Raw genomic sequence first — 18,503 nt, forward strand, 5'->3', positions numbered from 1 at the left:
AAGTGTTTCAAGATGAGGGTTGTAGGTGACAACAAGGGGGATGCCATCCTTGTTGTCTTTGTTTTTATATTCCAGAAGGTTGTCTCTGGGTATGGCAGTAGCTCTTCTTATTTGAGTGTCTGTTGTTTTGGGGGTGTAACCTTGTCTGATGAAATCTTGTCTGAGCTCCTGCAGATGTTTATCCCGGTCTGTCAGGTCTGAGCAAATACGATTGTACCGTATTGCTTGGCTGAAAATAATGGAGTGCCTTATATGCTTGGGGTGGAAGCTATCACTTTTCAGGTAGGTCCGTCTGTCTGTCGGTTTGTGAAAAACAGAAGTTACAAGGGTGTTGTCTTTCATTTGAACGGTGGTGTCAAGGAAGCTGACTTCTGTTTTTGAGTAGTTCAGCTTAAGCTTTATGTTGGGGTGAAAACAATTATATTCATTATGAAAATGGAGGAGGTCCTTCTCACTGGCAGTCCAGATTATGAAGATGTCATCTATGTAACGGAGATACAACATTGATTTTACGATGCACATTGACATGAAATCTTCCTCCAATTTTGCCATACATATGTTTGCATAGTGGGGTGCAAACCGACAGCCCATTGCAGTCCCCATTTGTTGCAAGTAGCAATCTTGACCAAAAGAGAATAGATTATGTGTCACAGTGAATTTTATCATTTCTATTACTGACTTTGTGGGTAAATCATGTTGTTTGAGGTACATTTCACATGCCAATATGCCATCATCATGGGGGATGTTAGTGTAAAGTGCCTCAACATCCATAGTGGCCAGTAAGGTTCCCTCAGGTAAGGGGCCTAAAGCAGAAGTCAGTGGTGTCCTGGATGTAGCTGGTTGTATTGCGGGCGAGAGGTTTATGATCTGCTCCACCCAACCTGAAACATTTTCTGTAAGGGAGCCAATTCCTGAGATTATAGGCCTTCCTGGGTTCCCTTCTTTGTGGATTTTAGGAAGCATGTAGAAGTAACCCATTTTGGGGTTCTCAGGAATTAAACTGTTTACGTGATCCCTGATGTCAAGAGGAAAGCTACTTACTAATTTTTTTAGTTCCTTTTTGTAGAGATCTGTTGGGTGGTCTTGCAGTTTGTAATAATGCATAGTATTGGACAATTGTCTTTGTGCCTCCTGTATGTAATCTGATGTGTTCATGATGACTAAAGCACCCCCTTTGTCTGCTGGTTTGATAATGATTTCTCTATTTTCCCTTAGTGAATGTATGGCTCTCTGCTCATCCCCAGTAATGTTTTCTATCCGATTTTGTTGCCTGTTTAAGATTCCTGTTTTCACTCTCTGTCGGAAGCAGTCTATATAATTATTCAGGGTACAGTTTCTGCCAGCTTCTGGTGTCCATGTGGATTTATTGGTGGGGTTGTTGTAACTGCTTGTTGTTGGTTCCTGTGTGTTACTGTTTTCTTTCTTGTGGAAAAATTCTTTTAGTCTCAGTTTTCTGAAGAATTTTTCCATATCACTGCAGAGTCTGATGTTGTCAATGGGCTTTGCAGGACAATATGAGAGTCCCTTTGTAAGTACCGACATCTCTGCTTCATTTGGTGAACATGAGGAGAGATTAACAATGCAAAGGCTCTCGATTCCTTCTCGAATCGCAGACATCGAGGAGACGGCCATTCCACACGTACGGCGCTTTGATTTCTGCCTTTGTTTCAGTTTTGTCCCTCCGTGGTGTTCAGTAGTGATGGGCGGAGTGAAGCCTCACGAAGCATCAAAACGTTTGAAGCAATTGTGTCGGAAATCGTATGGAAGCTTCGAAGCATTTAACACTCACCTCTCTAGTGACACCTCCTGGCCATTTTCATTAACGTTACACAAACTAATTATCTACTTCAATGACGTCTGTTAAAACTCTATTTGTTTTTACTTTTTCGCTGCTACATACTGACAACGAAGAGAAGGGTTCGTCAGCAGCTTCTAGTGTCTGTTGTCTAAAAAATTTATATATATATATATATTCAGACAACAGGCAGAATGTATAGCAAGCAGTACGATAGCAAGAGTTAAAATAAGACTCCTCACTCATGGATCCCCGGCTCTTTCAATGAATATTTACTTTTGTACTGTATCATTATAATCGCTCCTGTTATTATTATTATAATTAACCCTCATGTTTTATTGAGCTCACATTTAATAGCCTTAAATGTTTTCTTTGTTCTGACTTAATTAAAATGGAGTAGACGGAAAATAAAGGTTTATCCCAGTACTTTTCCATGATATAGGTAAGCACAATTTGAGAAAGAAAAGGTGAAATCCTTAAATCACGGATGTTATTATTCGATCAAGTATTGAAATATTTAATTTATTAATACTTTACAATATTTTGTGGAGCACAAAAGTAACAAGTTCGCAATGAAGAAAAGACGCCGTCAGTGGCTCAACTGACAAACGTGGTTGCTTTTCAGATTCTGAGCGTAGTGCTAGCCCGAGTTCGATCCGAATTAAAGACACATCAAAATTATTAATAATAATGAAATGATCAGAAGTGACATCTTTATAACCAGTTCTGTTCGGGAATCATTCCCACTTAGAATTGCCATCAAAATGTGATGACTAATTGCGTAAGGCAGCTCACGTATTTACATTAATCCATCTTCTATTCATTGCCATTTGACGCCCATGAACCCCTCCATTGAATAAGGTGATAACAAACCCACTGTGGTAGATCAGGGTGGTATTTTTCGTACGTGGATTACTTGTTTAGCCGGATGTAATTGTTGATGACTTGGCCTGATCCTGGATCCGTACGTTTTTCGAAACTCTTGCTGGATGTGTTGTCATAGCAACACATCCAAATCCTCAAACCTTCTCGGTGTAAACAAGGATTAGCTCACACACTTAATCAGTGTCCGTGCATGTAATTCATTCAGTCATGGCTTTGGCGTTCATGAATGAGCGACCAATTGATATCGGTGCGCAAATTATAAGAAGAGAATTTCATATAGAGAGGGTTTGCACGATCGGCAAGATCCTTTATTGCTCCCAAAGGAAATTCTTTTCGAAAGATACCGCTTTAGCCGAGGGGGAATATTGTATCTCAAAGATTTATTAGCACCTTATATTCGAAGTCAAACTCGGCGAAGTCGGGCTCTCACAACCACACAGACAGTATGCATTGCTTTGTGGTTTTTTGCAAGCGGCACTTTTTGATATACTGTAGGCGATGCAGAAAATCTATCTAAAAGTGCATTTTGCCAGGCAATTCGTAAAGTCTGTTTGGCTCTGAAATATTTCCTTCGGGTTTTCATAGTGTTTCCTGGACACCTGCGTGTGCAGACAATAAAAGAGGCGTTTCATGCCATTGCAGGTAGGCAACACAAAGGCAAAAACACCCACAGTTCCAGGAAGAATCTCATAATCAGTCTAACATTCTCATTACCCAGGATTTCCAAATGTGATTGGGGCACTGGATTGTACGCACATCTGAATAAGAAGTACACAGTGTCTTCATCAAATATTTGACCTTCGTCAATATCTCGTTGGTCAGACACAGGTTCTAGGGATATGACATTCCCTGCAACTGACCCAACAAAAAAGAGAGCTATATGGAACATACCTATGACACACATCGATGACAAATGTATTTAATGACCATCCTTTACCTGAAATGAAGTGACCACTGCATCCTGCCACTGGTTCTGAGGTGGACCTTCCCCCTGGAATGCCCTCAGAAACAGGGCGATGGGCATTTTGCTGGAGAGCCAACTCTTCTGCAGGGGTTAGGTCTGGACCGCGTGGACCTCCACCTGTTTTTTGCTTGTCTGCCTTCTTATTAGCTTTAGAATTAATGTTTTTTATATTATATATGATTCTTTATGTCAACAATTCTTTAAATAGTTATACAGTAATCCCTCGCTATATCGCGCTTCGCCTTTCGCGGCTTCACTCCATTGCAGATTTTATATGTAAGCATATTTAAATATATATCGCAGATTTATTTGCTGGTTCGCGGATTTCTACGGACAATGGGTCTTTTAATTTCTGGTACATGCTTCCTCAGTTGGTTTGCCCAGTTGATTTCATACAAGGGACGCTATTGGTGGATGGCTGAGAAGCTACCCAACTTACTTTTCTCTCTCTCTCTTGTGCTGACTCTCTCTGTTCCTGACGTAGGGGGTGTGAGCAGGGGGGCTGTTCGCACACCTAGACTATACGGACGCTCGTCTAAAAATGCTGAAAGATTATCTTCATGTTGCTACCTTCTGTGTGCAGGTGATTCGTGAAGCGACATGCTGCAAGGTGCTTCGCATACTTAAAAGCTCAAAGGGCACATATTAATTTTTCTCTGTCTCTCTCTCTCTATCTCTCCCACCCTGCTCCTGACGGAGGGGGTGTGAGCTGCCGCCTTCAACAGCTTTGTGCCGCGGTGCTTCGCATACTTAAAAGACAAACAGACATATTGATTTGTTTGCTTCACTCCTTTGAAGAGGAAGATATGTTTGCATTCTTTTAATTGTGAGACGGAACTGTAATCTCTGTCTTGTCATGGAGCACAGTTTAAACTTTTGAAAAAGAGAGAAATGTTTGTTTGCAGTGTTTGAATAACGTTCCTGTCTCTCTACAACCTCCTGTGTTTCTGCGTAAATCTGTGACCCAAGCATGACAATATAAAAATAACCATATAAACATATGGTTTCTACTTCGCGGATTTTCTTATTTCGCGGGTGGCTCTGGAACGCAACCCCCCGCGATGGAGGAGGGATTACTGTATACCAATATTTACCAGTTTGAAGTATATTCTTGTACTTCCACTTCTCCTTGTGCTCACGTTTGATCTGGAATTATGACATATTAAATAATAATCAATCTGACACCTAGGAAATGAAACGCTGCATTCAGTAAGTACAATGCACACTACTTGGCGTTTAATTTGTCGGCCACTTTTTGCCAGCCGTCTTTTCTGGTTTGGGCTGCTTTTGCAGTGTTACCCCTTGTGCATATTAAATCTTGAAATTCTTCATGTCCTTCGAATAAAAGGTCTTGCTCCGCTTGTGTTGAAAAAAAAATGCACCCGTTCTTTCGTCATTTTGTTACAGCCTATCAAAGACTTTCTGATCATGTTTTCTAGACTCAATATATATGGGATTTTCACTCAGCACGGGCGTGCGCATTCATCTCGGATGATTAGATCCAGCTAGACTAATCTGCTACGCGGCTGCGTTTGAAAAACCGACTTATCCTGGATGAGTTTCACTGGCATTAACTCATCCAAGATGAGGCATCTGATCTCGGATGATTTAAGCGACGTACGGAAAATACCCCCCAGGTTGAATTTGCTCTGCTGCACCAAACATTCAAAGGTGTCAATCCAGAGCACATCAGATAGGCTGAGAGACACAGCGCAGATCAGTCACCGACACACAGACACGCATGAGATACTCCAAGGTGACCAGTGCACGTATCAAAGTCGGCATTTAAGATCCTCTTGAGTGCTGAGGCAACAAAAAGCATTGGGATAAACACATCTGGACCTGCTGTTGAAAAAGCATTTGCCTTTACCAGCAGCATCCCTCCCTCATGAACACATCTTCAAGGTCTGGATAGGCGATCAGTAAAATATTGTCTTAGTCACAGCACAGTGCAATAATAAAACATTTCCTAAAACACATAGTTGTCCAGTCTGTATCATTCTTAAGCAATCTTCCATTTATAGAGGCGCAATCCCAGTTACTAAGATGTTTACAGTGTAGCTCGCCCCCAAACCCCCCAACACTCAAATTAAGAACACATTCCACCTAATGCGATCCTTCCACAGTATCTCTCTTAATAAGAGATCTGTTCAGGAATCATATAAATATTTTAAAATTTTTTAGTTTAAATATTTAAAAATTTAAACTGCTAAACCCGCCATCAACAACTACAATAACAGTTGAAATCGTCACTCAAATATTTTTTTTTGTTATAGACTGCTGTTAAGTGAAAAAAAAAGAAAAACAGACTCTTTTGGGTGACAATTCACAATGGGTGAATGTGGGATTCAAACCCACGCAAGCCTTATTATGGAACAGCAACGCTACCACTGCACCACTACTGTTTATAACAGAGTGGATGTATATAATGTATGTTTTTTTATGTATGTATGTATGTAATGAAGAGGAAAACAATTATATATATATCCATCCATCATCCAACCCGCTGAATCCAAACACAGGGTCACGGGGGGTCTGCTGGAGCCAATCCCAGCCAACATAGGGCACAAGGCAGGAACCAATCCCGGGCTGGGTGCCAACCCACCGCAGACAATTATATATAGATGTATACTATATGACATACGTTCAGTGTTGCATGAAAACATTGCACGAGGCAAAGAATGGATATTTATGAGAGTATTATAGTGAGAGATGTGTCGTCACCTGTATTACTAAAGCTCTTCTTTGCAGCATTGTGAATTCTACAAGTCGGCATTTGTATGATGTAGAATTTATAGTTTTATTTTTTGCCACTAAGTATTATCGGGCACAATCATTTAAAATGTATTGATCATCCACAAACATTCTTTTCACCTGGGAATTCTGTCGAGTTTTTGAATTCTGCTGATGCCATATGTTCTTCAAACGGGAGCTCGATGATTAATGATTCAAAGCACTAAGCAGACATGCACACTGGAATCGTCAAGCTTGGTTAGAAGCACTGTGAATTTCCCATTGGGATTAATAAAGTTATCTATCTATCTATCTGAGCAGACATGCACACTGGGATTGCATCATGACAGGGCTTCGAAGCCTCGAGCAGAAATGCATACTGAGATTGCATCATGACAGGGCTTCGAAGCACCGAGCAGACATGGTCACTGGTTTTTCTGAATCTTTGTGAAGCCTCAGCACACTCAAAGCCATTGACCTCTATATTTTGAGAGTCTATCTGACACTTAACTCTCTAGTTATATTTTGTAATTCGTATTGAAATTACACACTTCAGTTGATATAGTTAAGTGACGGCGTGAAGCTACAGTTCAGGTAGTTGCTGAGAATTCATTATTGTTCTTGTGGATTGCTGTGATTAAAGGAAACTTTTTACACAGTGTCAAAGATGTATTGTCATATATCAACTTTATATATAAATAAAAAGATTAGGTAAATCGTGCAACCTTTTTATAGAATGCTTAATTTTGTTCAAAACCGTACGTCATATAGTATACATCTATAAATATAATTTTTTCGTCTTCATTAGGAGAATGCAACAATAATACTCTTGTGTCAATTAAACCAATTTAACGTGCATATGTCAAACAACATATTTCTACATCCGCCGCTGTAAGAACAGTAGTAGTAGTTCAGTTGTGCGGAGCTCGTTAATTATCCCGATTAGGTGGCTAAATGGTATTGCAACTGTCTCTCAGTAAAAACACCAGGGGCCTCACGTATAAATGGTGCGTATACACAAAAATGTTGTGTAAGAATGTTTCCACATTCAAATCACAATGTATAAAACCTACACTTGGCGTAAAGCCACGCACTTTTCCACGGTACCTCATACCCTGGTGTACGCAAGTTCTCCGCTCGGTTTTGCAGACTGGCGGCACCCAGTGTCAAAGCAGTGCTACTGTTCCTGTGTGGTTACCCTTTCTTAGATCCACATCCACGACGGCGGCTTTATCAAATACACTGAAATTAACCGCATATCGTTCATAAATATAATGCATCTGATTGTAATTAACCTGTAACAATACCATAACTGCTTTAGCGTTGTTACTTTCACTGCACCTTCTTCTCCTGCTGTCAGCTGCTCCCGTTAGGGGTTGCCACAGCGGATCATCTTTTTCCATATTACTCTCACTGCAACACTCTTGAGTATTTATATCACTGTATCTGAGTGTGAATCACGGATCTACAGTGATTGGAAAGAGAATTATCGGTATACAGCATCAAGCTCTTCCTGCCTCAGCCATTCGCTATTTGAACTGCTCTCATCCGACCAAAGCTTCAGAGCCTTTCCTGTACGGACCTTGCAGTTCACAAACAGTTTCATCCCAAGACCTATACACGCACTCAATCAGTCCATCAAGTGCTCCTTGTAGAACTGTTTGTACTTGCAAGTTACTGTGAGGTAATTGTACTTATGATACAGTTATAATATTGCACAACCTGAGCCACTTTATAAAGTGCATATTTACATATGATGACGATATAATTTTTAAGATGAAATGCAGCAAAATATGTTTATTATATTATACAGATAAAACTTTTAAGTTTAACTACATGGTGCCGCAGCGCTAGCGAACTTGAGCTTCGTTCATGGTTTGTTCCTGCCTCACGCTGTATTCATGCTGTGCCTGGTGTGACACTGGAAGAATAGATGGATAGAATAATTAAACATTACGAAGATATTTCGATGTTCGTTAAAAGTTTTGAAGAATCTGCGTTCTAAGCTTACAGATGGCTTAACGTCTATTACAGAGCTGATTGTGTGGCGATTGGGTATTTGGAGAAAGAAAAGTAAGGACAGGAATTGGGGGTTAGTATGTTTGAAAAAGACAGTACTTCTGTAATAAAGCATTTCATTGAAGGTCGCGCATGGCGCAGGAGGCACCTTGCGTAAGACATGAACAATCACTGCGCCACCGTGTTCCATTGTTTAACTCTTTTAGGGCGGATGTCGACTTTTGTCGACAGGAGGGGTTGAAGGCGAATGTCGACAAAAGTCGACATCCAGGGATAAAGGGCGACAATCAGCTGTTAATGGCGACAAATCTCACTGTCACGTCACAGGCATTCCCTCTGTGCTTGGAGGAATGCTAGACTCGTTGACTCGGCAAATAAACATTGCGTGTGCGTGAGTTGCGAAATGTAAACAATGGCAAGATGGCACCGACATGTGAAAAGGCAGCGAAGCAAGTGCAGAAAAGAAAACACTTGGCAGACGTTGTTTTGCGCATTACCGCGGAGTCGGACTCTTGATTTTTCAGAATCGGACTTTATTGGCAGTGATCAGGAGATCGAGCAAGAGAGTTAGAAGCAGGCATCAGCTGATCAGACACCAGCCGATGCCGCGCCAGCGGATCTGCTGCCAGTTGAGTGCCTTCGCGCAGCCGATGCATCTATGGCAAGGTTCGCATGGGATAAATACACATACATTGATCCGTTGAGAGCCGATATGGCTACCGGAGTTTACAAGACGGCATGGCTTGTTTTTGGACACGACAGATCACCAGCTTCTGTACTTCAGGCTGCTCTCTCCTGATGCTGCTTTTCAGCTACTGTCAGACGAGACAAACAGGTAGGCAGAGATTTTTTTTGAATCGCGGGCTGCCTTTGCATCGCATTCTCGTTATTCAAAGTGGAAACCCACAACGAAAGACGAGATGAAGCGCGCTGTGGCATTACAAATAGAGATGGGACAGAACTGGTGAGATAACTTCAGGGAGCATTGGTCCAAACGTGTTTTGTCCCCGGGTGGCTTAGGTACGTGCTGCTGCAAAGTTTTATTCACTTCTGTAATAAACAGAAGCAAATCCCATGGGGTGAGCCAGGCTATAATGCCATACATAAAGTTCATAAAGTTTCAGAAGATGAAAAGAGGTGACAATACGGTTTTCATGCAGGCAGAAAACTTGGTGGCAGTGGCATGGCACGATGGCAAATGGGTGACTTGTCTCTCTACAGTACACACTAACAATATATGTGAGAAAATGCAGCAACAGACAATTGAAAAATAGGCATCAAAACAACACATAGAGAATTCAGGCTCATACAACATGCAAGACAGTAACATTTGTCAAAAGTAAATATTGTTGATTTGATATGTTAAACAATTGCTTTGTGTTCTTTTTTAAAAAATGTTAGTTTTTGGAAAAATATTCAGCCCTGGGAGAAAAGAAACAAAAAAAAAATTAGCCCTAAAAGAGTTAATAACATGCTGTAACTCATATCATCATGAAAATGATATCATGTATAAGGCATATGTACAGAGTAGAAAGCAGAGTGAGATTCATAGGAAAAGGGAGCAGAACAAGAGAAGAAGAAATGATATTAACATGCATCGGGATTGGGCATATTAGGTTAAATTATACACAATTCAAGACAAGGCAGCACCAGTCTGGAGTGTGTAGATCACGTAATCAGCTAGAGACTGTAGAGCGTGTATTATTAGGGTGTGTTGCATGTAAATTACATCGAGTTCAACATTTTAAATCTCTAGGAATGAGTAAATTAACATTACAACAATTATTAAAGTATGACGAGGAGTGTAAATTGATTCATAGATTCATTTTAACTTATATAAAAACTGTAAGGTTATTTGAGAGTGCGATGTTTCGCTGAAAAGTCTTCACATTAAGAATCTTAACATGGAGAGACAAACAAGGAGAAGTGCTCAGGGTTTGGAGATACCGATTTATGGATGTGTAAGTTCTCATTCGTTCAACTCAGAGTTACTGCACATGACTTAAGTGATGGTCGAACAGCGCAACCTCCAGCCCAGCGCCGAACTTTACTCGAGTCAAAACCCCTGTGGCTGCCCGCGTGTCTTTTCTATTCAATCATCAGTGTGTGTGTCTCCAGTTCACTTAGCGTTTTCAAGTCCATTTTCTACTTCACATCGTCCAGTCACACCGTCACCACCTCCTATTCTACATTTTAATTACTTACCGTGTATTCCTGCATTCCAAGCTCATTTGACAAAGATTTAGGAGAAAGTGGTGCAGATTGATTTACAACTCCAAATGCCACCTTCAACTGACCAGCAGAAAGCTGGTAAATACATTAATTCAAGAAATAATCACAATTTGAGGAAACAGAGGCCAACAACCGCCACTGTTAAACATAAGATAAAAAAGCATATGATTTTCAATAATCGATTTGTGGATTAATTATTAAGTAGGGCTAAGATTTACCTCTTCAGTGTTCACTGAGACAATCACAGCACCAGCTTTTGATCTGAATCAGCAAGATCTACCCCCCAAAACAAAGTAAACCCAAGATCATAAAATCAATTTAAAAACCACCACCAGCTCAAATGTTTACCTCTCCTGCCCCGTCAGTCAGTCCACACGGTGGGTGTCTTTCTCACAGCACAGTAATCCCCTCACACACTAAATGATGCCCTCTTAAGAAACACCAGCACAAGTCTCACCTCCACTCGGCGATGTCACCTGTGTGTCCACCTGCGACCAAACTCCCTAATTATTAAGCTGACCACCACGACCTCCCTCACTAACTGGCTCAAGTGACATACCTGTTGTATCAAAGTCACTCTTCTGAAGTTGTACCCAAAAAATTAAAAACATGTGCATCAATTTAAACAAACAGATTAAGCAAATCCAGTGATCAGCAGTGGATAGAATTGACTTAGTGGATCTTTATTTGTCACAAGGTAGAAATTACAGAAATTCAAGTGTCTTTAGGCATAAGTGATGAAGTTTTAATGAAGCTGATTCTTGTTCTTTTCACAGAGAAAAAGCAAAAGCTGCTGTTTACTGGAACATCTCAATGGATATGAAACAGGACACCTGTGATGTGGATGCAAATATCATGGAGAAAACTGTAAATATTAAGGAGGACGACTGTGAGTGGGAGTCCATCTACCTTAAACAGGAAAGTCTGAGCATTAAGGAGGAGGACAGTGAACTGCAGCAAGTGAGCATTAAAGAAGAACCTGAAGAGAAGTCTGTCAGTATTGAAAAACATAACCATACAAATCTGGACAGTGTAAAAGAAGACAACCTTCAAGATGGAGTGGTGACCAGGTTAGACTCTTCTTATAGCAGACACTGTTCATCTCCAGAGCCTTCTATCAATGTGAAGTCTGAATCATTAGAGTCTGAACCAAAGAGGGCTGTGGAAACTACATCTGTTAGAGCTCAGAAAAATAAGCAACCATCTTCAAAGAAATCTGGAAAAAGTAAGTGTAAAATAAAAATGTGTAAGATTTAGAGTTGGGGTTTATGAGCTTGAAAGGCTGGGTCTTGTGATTTTTATGAGAAACTTAGAAATGGGATGAAAATACTTTATTTTATTGTGCGTTTAAATTTAGTGTGAGATTTCATCAATTGTAAGGTTTAGCAATTTGCTGTTCTTCCATTATAGTGACTTTATGCAAAAGTCCTCAGTCGCTCCTCGATAAAGAGTGCTATACAAATGTCCAAGAGCAAGACAAAGGTATTGATCCCTCTGGAATTTCCTGGGTATCCATATTAATTCCTCTTAACAATGTGGTCCGATCTTCAACTAAGCTCCGATTACAGGCGGCCTCAGTAGTCCTAAACTGCTGCAATAACACAAACAATTGGACGGCTTCTTGTCAGTCCTGAAAACAATAAATAAATCCCTAAAAACCGAGGTTAAAGCAATGCCTTTCTACTGGTGACTCCCCTGCTTCTCCCGTCCAGGCTATGCACCAGGGGATCCACCCTACTTGCAGCTGACCTTTTTTCTGCCTTCTCCTGTTGGTCTGTTCTCCTCGCCTATCCCTATGTCCAGTGGGCTTCACCTGACCATGACTTGGCCTCCCCAGCAACCAGGGCGCTCACTCTGGGGCTTTCACATCCCAAGTCCCGACTCCCACTGCCTTCCCGGCCTTATGCGGCGAGCCACCCTTCTTCCGGTCACTCACGCTCCTCAATAATGCTCAGCAGGAGCGACCACTACCGTCTGCTTCCGGGGTGCCGGACAAACACCCAGGCTCACTGCTCTGCTGCAGGTGTTCTCCACTACGAGCACCTTCGCTCATTCATGCACCGGCTTTCTCCTTCCTACTTCCTGCCTTCTCTCCTTCTCAACCTCCATCTTTTTTTCTTCCTTTTCTAGCCACCTCATGCTTCTGTTTATCATGGGGACGTGGATCAGATGTGGCAATTAGCAGCTTCCAGCATCAATTACAGATGCAGACAACTCTTCACCTGTGCACTTAAATGAGGACCGTCTGCATCACTAATCACGTGGGAACCACTCTGACCACACACATCACGCCCCCTCTCTAAGCCGCGAGTGCGGCGATTATTTATTTTAAAAAGTGGCCTTTTTGACATGAGCTGTGGACCCGCTATACCACAGATGCATCAAAGTCAGGACAGACATCCGGCCCGAGTATGAGGTATGGCCTCTCGGAGACTGACCTGGAACAGGCAGACAAATGCGCAGACTTCCTTGGACCCCGCTCCACTGCATTGTCTCCAGTCAAGAGTGAAAATGGGAGCGACGGTGCAAGTGATACTGGTCACGATGGATCGCCGATTTCTGAGGATCATTCAAGACTAGAAAAGGCCCTGCAGTACGTGCTCTCATCTACTCATCGCGAGCCCGCAGCATCTGCTGTAGCAGGAGCTGCAATTACACTCACGGAGCACGAAAGCTGAAGCGAACTGTCCGAACTGAAAGAGATGATCACTACACTGGCCACTGCCATGGCTACAGCCATAAGTGAGCTTAAGAAGGATAACAAAAACCGGGAAATGCATCAATTTAAACGTTTTGACGTGACCTTTAAAGGCATAGTGGAGAAATTAGAGTAACACATTGAAGAAAATAGATCGAAACTGAAAAAACTTGATGATCAGTTGAATGACGTTAAGCAGGCATTCACGGCTCGAATTGAAACAGCGGAACAATTGGCATCTAACACCGATGAAAAAGCTACAGCTGCGAATTCCGAATGTAAAAAACTCGGATACAGACTTGCGGCCCTGGAAGATGGATGCAGAAGGAATAATATAAGAATTGAAGGTATACCTGAGAAACGAGAAAGTTCAAACCCAGTGAAATTTGCAGTAGAATTACTCTCTAAAATAATTGGAGATGACTTTAAATTAGATACCGAGATAGCAGCAGCTGATCGCATACTCAAATCAAACACCTTTAAACCCAGGTCTTTTATTGTTCGCTTCGAGCGATTACGATGTAAGCTTGATCTGATGGCACTTCGCAGACACAAGCAAGTGATTATATTTGAAAATAATCTCATTCGTATTTTCCCCAACTTTTCACCTTTAACAGCTGCAAAACGCTCAGCCTACTTCGACATTAAAAAGCTGCTATGGAAAGCCGATATCAAATGCAGCCTCTTGTATCCCGCCAAACTGAAAGTGGAAGTTCAAGACCAATTTTATGCATTTTCAAGCAAGGAGGAATCTGAAAAGGAATTAAAGAAGCTGTTCCCGACACTCTTTTGAAAGTCAATAATGAGCCGTATTCTGTCATGGCATGGGAAGGACTTCTCATCTGCTGTCTGATCCACATTTAAAGAGACGGGTATTATAATTATACATCCTTTTCTTTACTTGGACACTATATGTTTATGTTTTAATTACAGCTATAGACGTGAGTTTGTAAAAGTGTGGAAGTAGTTAAAGTAGGGTTTGTTTTTTTTGTTTTTTTACTGCCCCAAAGTAGACTGTTTAACATCATACCCTTGGTTAATTGCTATTTCTACTATTGCATTAGGATCTTCTATGTTTATCCTAGACCACTTTTTAAAATCATTTCCAGGGTTCATTATTTTATTATCTTAATATCTTAAAATTGCTGAAGATCATATTTTAAGCTTAAAGACTGTTAATGGTTATATTTTTGGCAGATAGTATTTAGACTTTAGCTGCAATAGATATCTCTACTTTGTTTTAATTCTCAAACGCCGCTGCTGGTGCTTGTTTTGTTTTGGACGTGCTCTGTCTCTTGGTATGTCAGACGACTGGGACATTGCGAAGTGGGATCTAGCCTCATGCGGGGAGGCAAAATGGGGGGGGGTGGGGTGGGGGATAAAGGGGGGAGAGAAGGAGAGCAAGCTATATCAAATCTATTCTTCTAATCCTTATAACTATAAATATCAAAAATCCTTGTCTGGTGCCACGTTCTAGCTTAAAGTAGTCTGAACAAATGTTGTTAATACAAACTGAAGCTTCTGGATTGGTATACAGTAGTTTGATCCATGCACAAATATTCGGGCCAAACCCAAGATTGGACACCTTTCCTTTTATCATTGCATATCAGTTTAAATACCTAAGGATAAATATCACAAGTAAACATAAAGCTCTTTATCAACAAAATTTTGCCGTCTGTATGGAAAAAATTAAGCAAGACTTGCAAAAATGGTCAACCCTTCATCTCACTCTAGCCGGAAGAATTAACACTGTTAAGATGAATATCAACAACAACATTTATTTATATAGCACATTTTCATATAAAAAGTAGCTCAAAGTGCTTTACATAATGAAGAGAAGAAAAATAAAAGACAAAATAAGAAATTAAAATAAGGCAACATTAGTTAACATAGAAAGGAGTAAGGTCCGATGGCCAGGGTTGACAGAAAAAACAAAAAAAAAAACTCCAAAAAAATAAAATCTGTAGGGGTTCCAGGCCATGAGACCGCCCAGTCCCCTCTGGGCATTCTACCTAACATAAATGAAATAGTCCTCTTTGTAGTTCGGGTTTTTCACGGAGTCACTTGATGCTGATGGTCATACAGACTTCTGGCTTTTAATCCATCCATCATTGTTGGAACATCATGGTGCTTTGGGTAGATGGTGGTGGCTCACGCCACCACCAACAGGACACCGGAAAAGGAAACAGAAGAGAGAGTAGGGGTTAGTACAGATTTTGAATGAATAGTTATTATAATGAATTGGATATACAGAGTATCAGGATTAAATTACAGTGAAGTTATGAGAAGGCCATGTTAAAATAATGTGTTTTTAGTAGTTTTTTAAAGTGCTCCACTGTATTAACCTGGCGAATTCCTACTGGCAGGCTATTCCAGATTTTAGGTGCATAACAGCAGAAGGCCGCCTCACCGCTTCTTTTAAGTTTTGGTCTTGGAATTCTAAGGAGACACTCAGTTGAGGATCTGAGGTTACGATTTGGAATATAAGGTGTCAGACATTCCGATATATAAGCCGGGGCGAGATTATTTAAAGCTTTATAAACCATAAGCAGAATTTTAAAGTCAATTCTGAATGACACAGGTAACCAGTGTAGTGACATCAAAACTGGAGAAATGTGTTCGGATTTTCTTTTCCTGGTAAGGATTCTAGCAGCTTCATTCTGCACTAATTGCAAACGATTGATGTCTTTTTTGGGTAGTCCTGAGAGGAGTGCGTTACAGTAATCTAGCCGACTGAAAACAAACGCATGAACTAATTTCTCTGCATCTTTCGATGATATAAGAGGTCTGACTTTTGCTATGTTTCTTAGGTGAAAAAATGCTGTCCTAGTGATCTGATTAATATGCAATTTAAAATTCAGATTACAATCAACGGTTACCCCTAAGCTTTTTACCTCCGATTTGACTTTTAATCCTAATGCATCCAGTTTATTTCTAATAGCCTCATTGTATCCATTATTGCCAATCACTAAGATTTCGGTTTTTTCTTTATTTAATTTGAGAAAGTTACTATTCATCCATTCTGAGATACAGGTTAGACATTGTGTTAGCGAATCAAGAGATTTGGGGTCATCAGGTGCTATTGATAAATACAGCTGTGTGTCATCAGCATAGCTGTGGTAGCTCACGTTGTGCCCTGAGATAATCAGACCTAATGGAAGCATGTAGATTGAGAAGAGCTGCGGACCCAGGATAGAGCCTTGTGGAACACCATATAGAATATCATGTGTCTTTGAGTTATAATTACCACAATTAACAAAGAATTTTCTCCCTGCCAGGTAGGATTCAAACCAATTTAAGACACTGCCAGAGAGGCCCACCCATTGACTAAGGCGATTTTTAAGAATATTATGATCAATGGTGTCAAATGCGGCACTCAGATCTAAGAGGATGAGAATTAGATAAATGGCCTCTGTCTGCATTTACCCGCAAGTCATTTACTACTTTAACGAGTGCAGTTTCTGTGCTGTGATTTGTTCTAAAACCTGACTGAAATTTATCAAGAATAGCATGTTTATTGAGGTGCTCATTTAACTGTATAATGACTGCCTTCTCTAGAATTTTACTTAAGAAAGGCAGGTTAGAGATGGGTCTATAATTTTCAAGAGCAGAGGGATCGAGATTATTTTTCTTAAGTAGGGGTTTAACTACCGCAGTCTTAAGACAGTCTGGGAAGACCCCCGTATCTAATGACAAATTTACTATGTCAAGAACATTATCAATAAGCACGCCCGATACTTCTTTGAAAAAATTAGTTGGTATTGGGTCAAGGGCACAGGTGGAGGGTTTCATTTGAGAAATTATTGTATGTAAATCAGGTAAATCTATCCTAGTGAAAGACCTAAATTTGTTTATTATGGAGTACTGGGGTTTAGGAGGATCCTTAGTGTTGGGGAGATCATTAATTTTTTGATTGAAAAATACAGCGATAGCCTCACAGGTTTTACTGGAAGTACTTAGGAGGCATTCCTTTGAGTTACCTTGGTTTAACAGATGATCAATTGTCGAAAATAAGACTCTGGGATTACTAGCATTGTTATTTATAATCTTAGAGAAATAGCAGCGCCTCTCAAGACGGACTGTGTTATTGTATTCTGTTATTTTAACTTTTAATATTTCATAGTCAATAGTTAGTTTAGTTTTCCTCCATTTACGCTCAGCTCTACGGCATGTTCTCTTTAAATCAGACACTCTTTGGGTCTTCCATGGTATAACAATGCTAGAAGATTTTTTAACTGTCTTTTCAGGTGCAACTAAGTCAACAGCAGCCCTCACTTTAGTATTAAATCTAGTTGGCACTATAAACGGACTGATTGGTTAGAATGTTTCTAAACTTTTTTTTTTATTTCAAAACATTCCAATATATATCAATAAATCATTTTTTAAGCAATTAGATTCAACTATAACCTCATTTATTTGGAACTCAAAACACTCACGTATCCAAAGAGCAACCCTACAAAGACCTCAGGCAGAAGGTGGCATGGCTCTACCTAATTTTCAGTTTTATTACTGGGCAGCAAACATACAAGCTATAAAAACCTGGACACAAATAAATGAACATACACAGGCTTGGTCCGCAATAGAAATAAAATCCTGTGATACTTCTTTATTCTCTCTGCTCTGCGCTCCAATAAATGCAAGTTATCACAAATATACTAATAACCCAATTGTGCTTTACTCACTCAACAACAACAACAACAAATTTTATTTATATAGCACATTTTCATACAAAAAGTAGCTCAAAGTGCTTTACATAATTAAGAAAAGAAAAATAAAAGACAAAATACAAAATTAAAATAAGACAACACTCAGACACTCAGAATATGGAACCAATTTAGAAAGCAATTTAAGATGGAAAATCTTTTATCTGTGGCACCCCTGCAGGAGAACCACCTCTTTCAACCCTCGCAAACATATCCAGTGTTTAATACCTGGAAAAGATTTGGGATTAAATTGCTCAGAGATCTTTATATAGACAATATCTTTGCATCCTTTGAACAATTATATTCCAAATTCAACCTCCCAGCTACACATTTCTTTCACTACCTTCAAATTAGAAACTTAGTTAAACAGAAACTGCCCGATTTTCCTCATCTCGTACCCTCCACCATGCTGGAAAAAATACTGCTCAATTTCAAGGAATTAGACACTATTTCCGCATTTTATAAAATTTTATT

The 18,503-nt window shown here is 40.2% G+C and overlaps 3 protein-coding genes across 3 annotated transcripts in view; all 3 read left to right on the forward strand.

Annotated features, from left to right (window-relative positions):
• The window catches only part of LOC114643402 (zinc finger protein OZF-like), a 719,868-nt gene that overhangs the window by 521,214 nt on the left and 180,151 nt on the right, over positions 1–18,503 (forward strand). The window lies entirely within an intron of this gene.
• Positions 1–18,503, forward strand: part of LOC114642003 (zinc finger protein OZF) — a 1,360,360-nt gene that overhangs the window by 239,395 nt on the left and 1,102,462 nt on the right. The gene's annotated exons all lie outside the window — the stretch shown is intronic.
• LOC114642002 (zinc finger protein 239-like) overlaps positions 1–18,503 on the forward strand; it is a 199,952-nt gene that overhangs the window by 1,393 nt on the left and 180,056 nt on the right. The window contains exon 2 of the mRNA XM_051921856.1: positions 11,405–11,853. Coding sequence (XP_051777816.1) covers positions 11,405–11,853 — 449 coding nt within the window. The remainder of the gene's footprint in view (positions 1–11,404; positions 11,854–18,503) is intronic.

Source organism: Erpetoichthys calabaricus, assembly GCF_900747795.2.
Source record: "Erpetoichthys calabaricus chromosome 1 unlocalized genomic scaffold, fErpCal1.3 SUPER_1_unloc_27, whole genome shotgun sequence".
NCBI classification, from domain to species: Eukaryota; Metazoa; Chordata; class Cladistia; order Polypteriformes; family Polypteridae; genus Erpetoichthys; species Erpetoichthys calabaricus.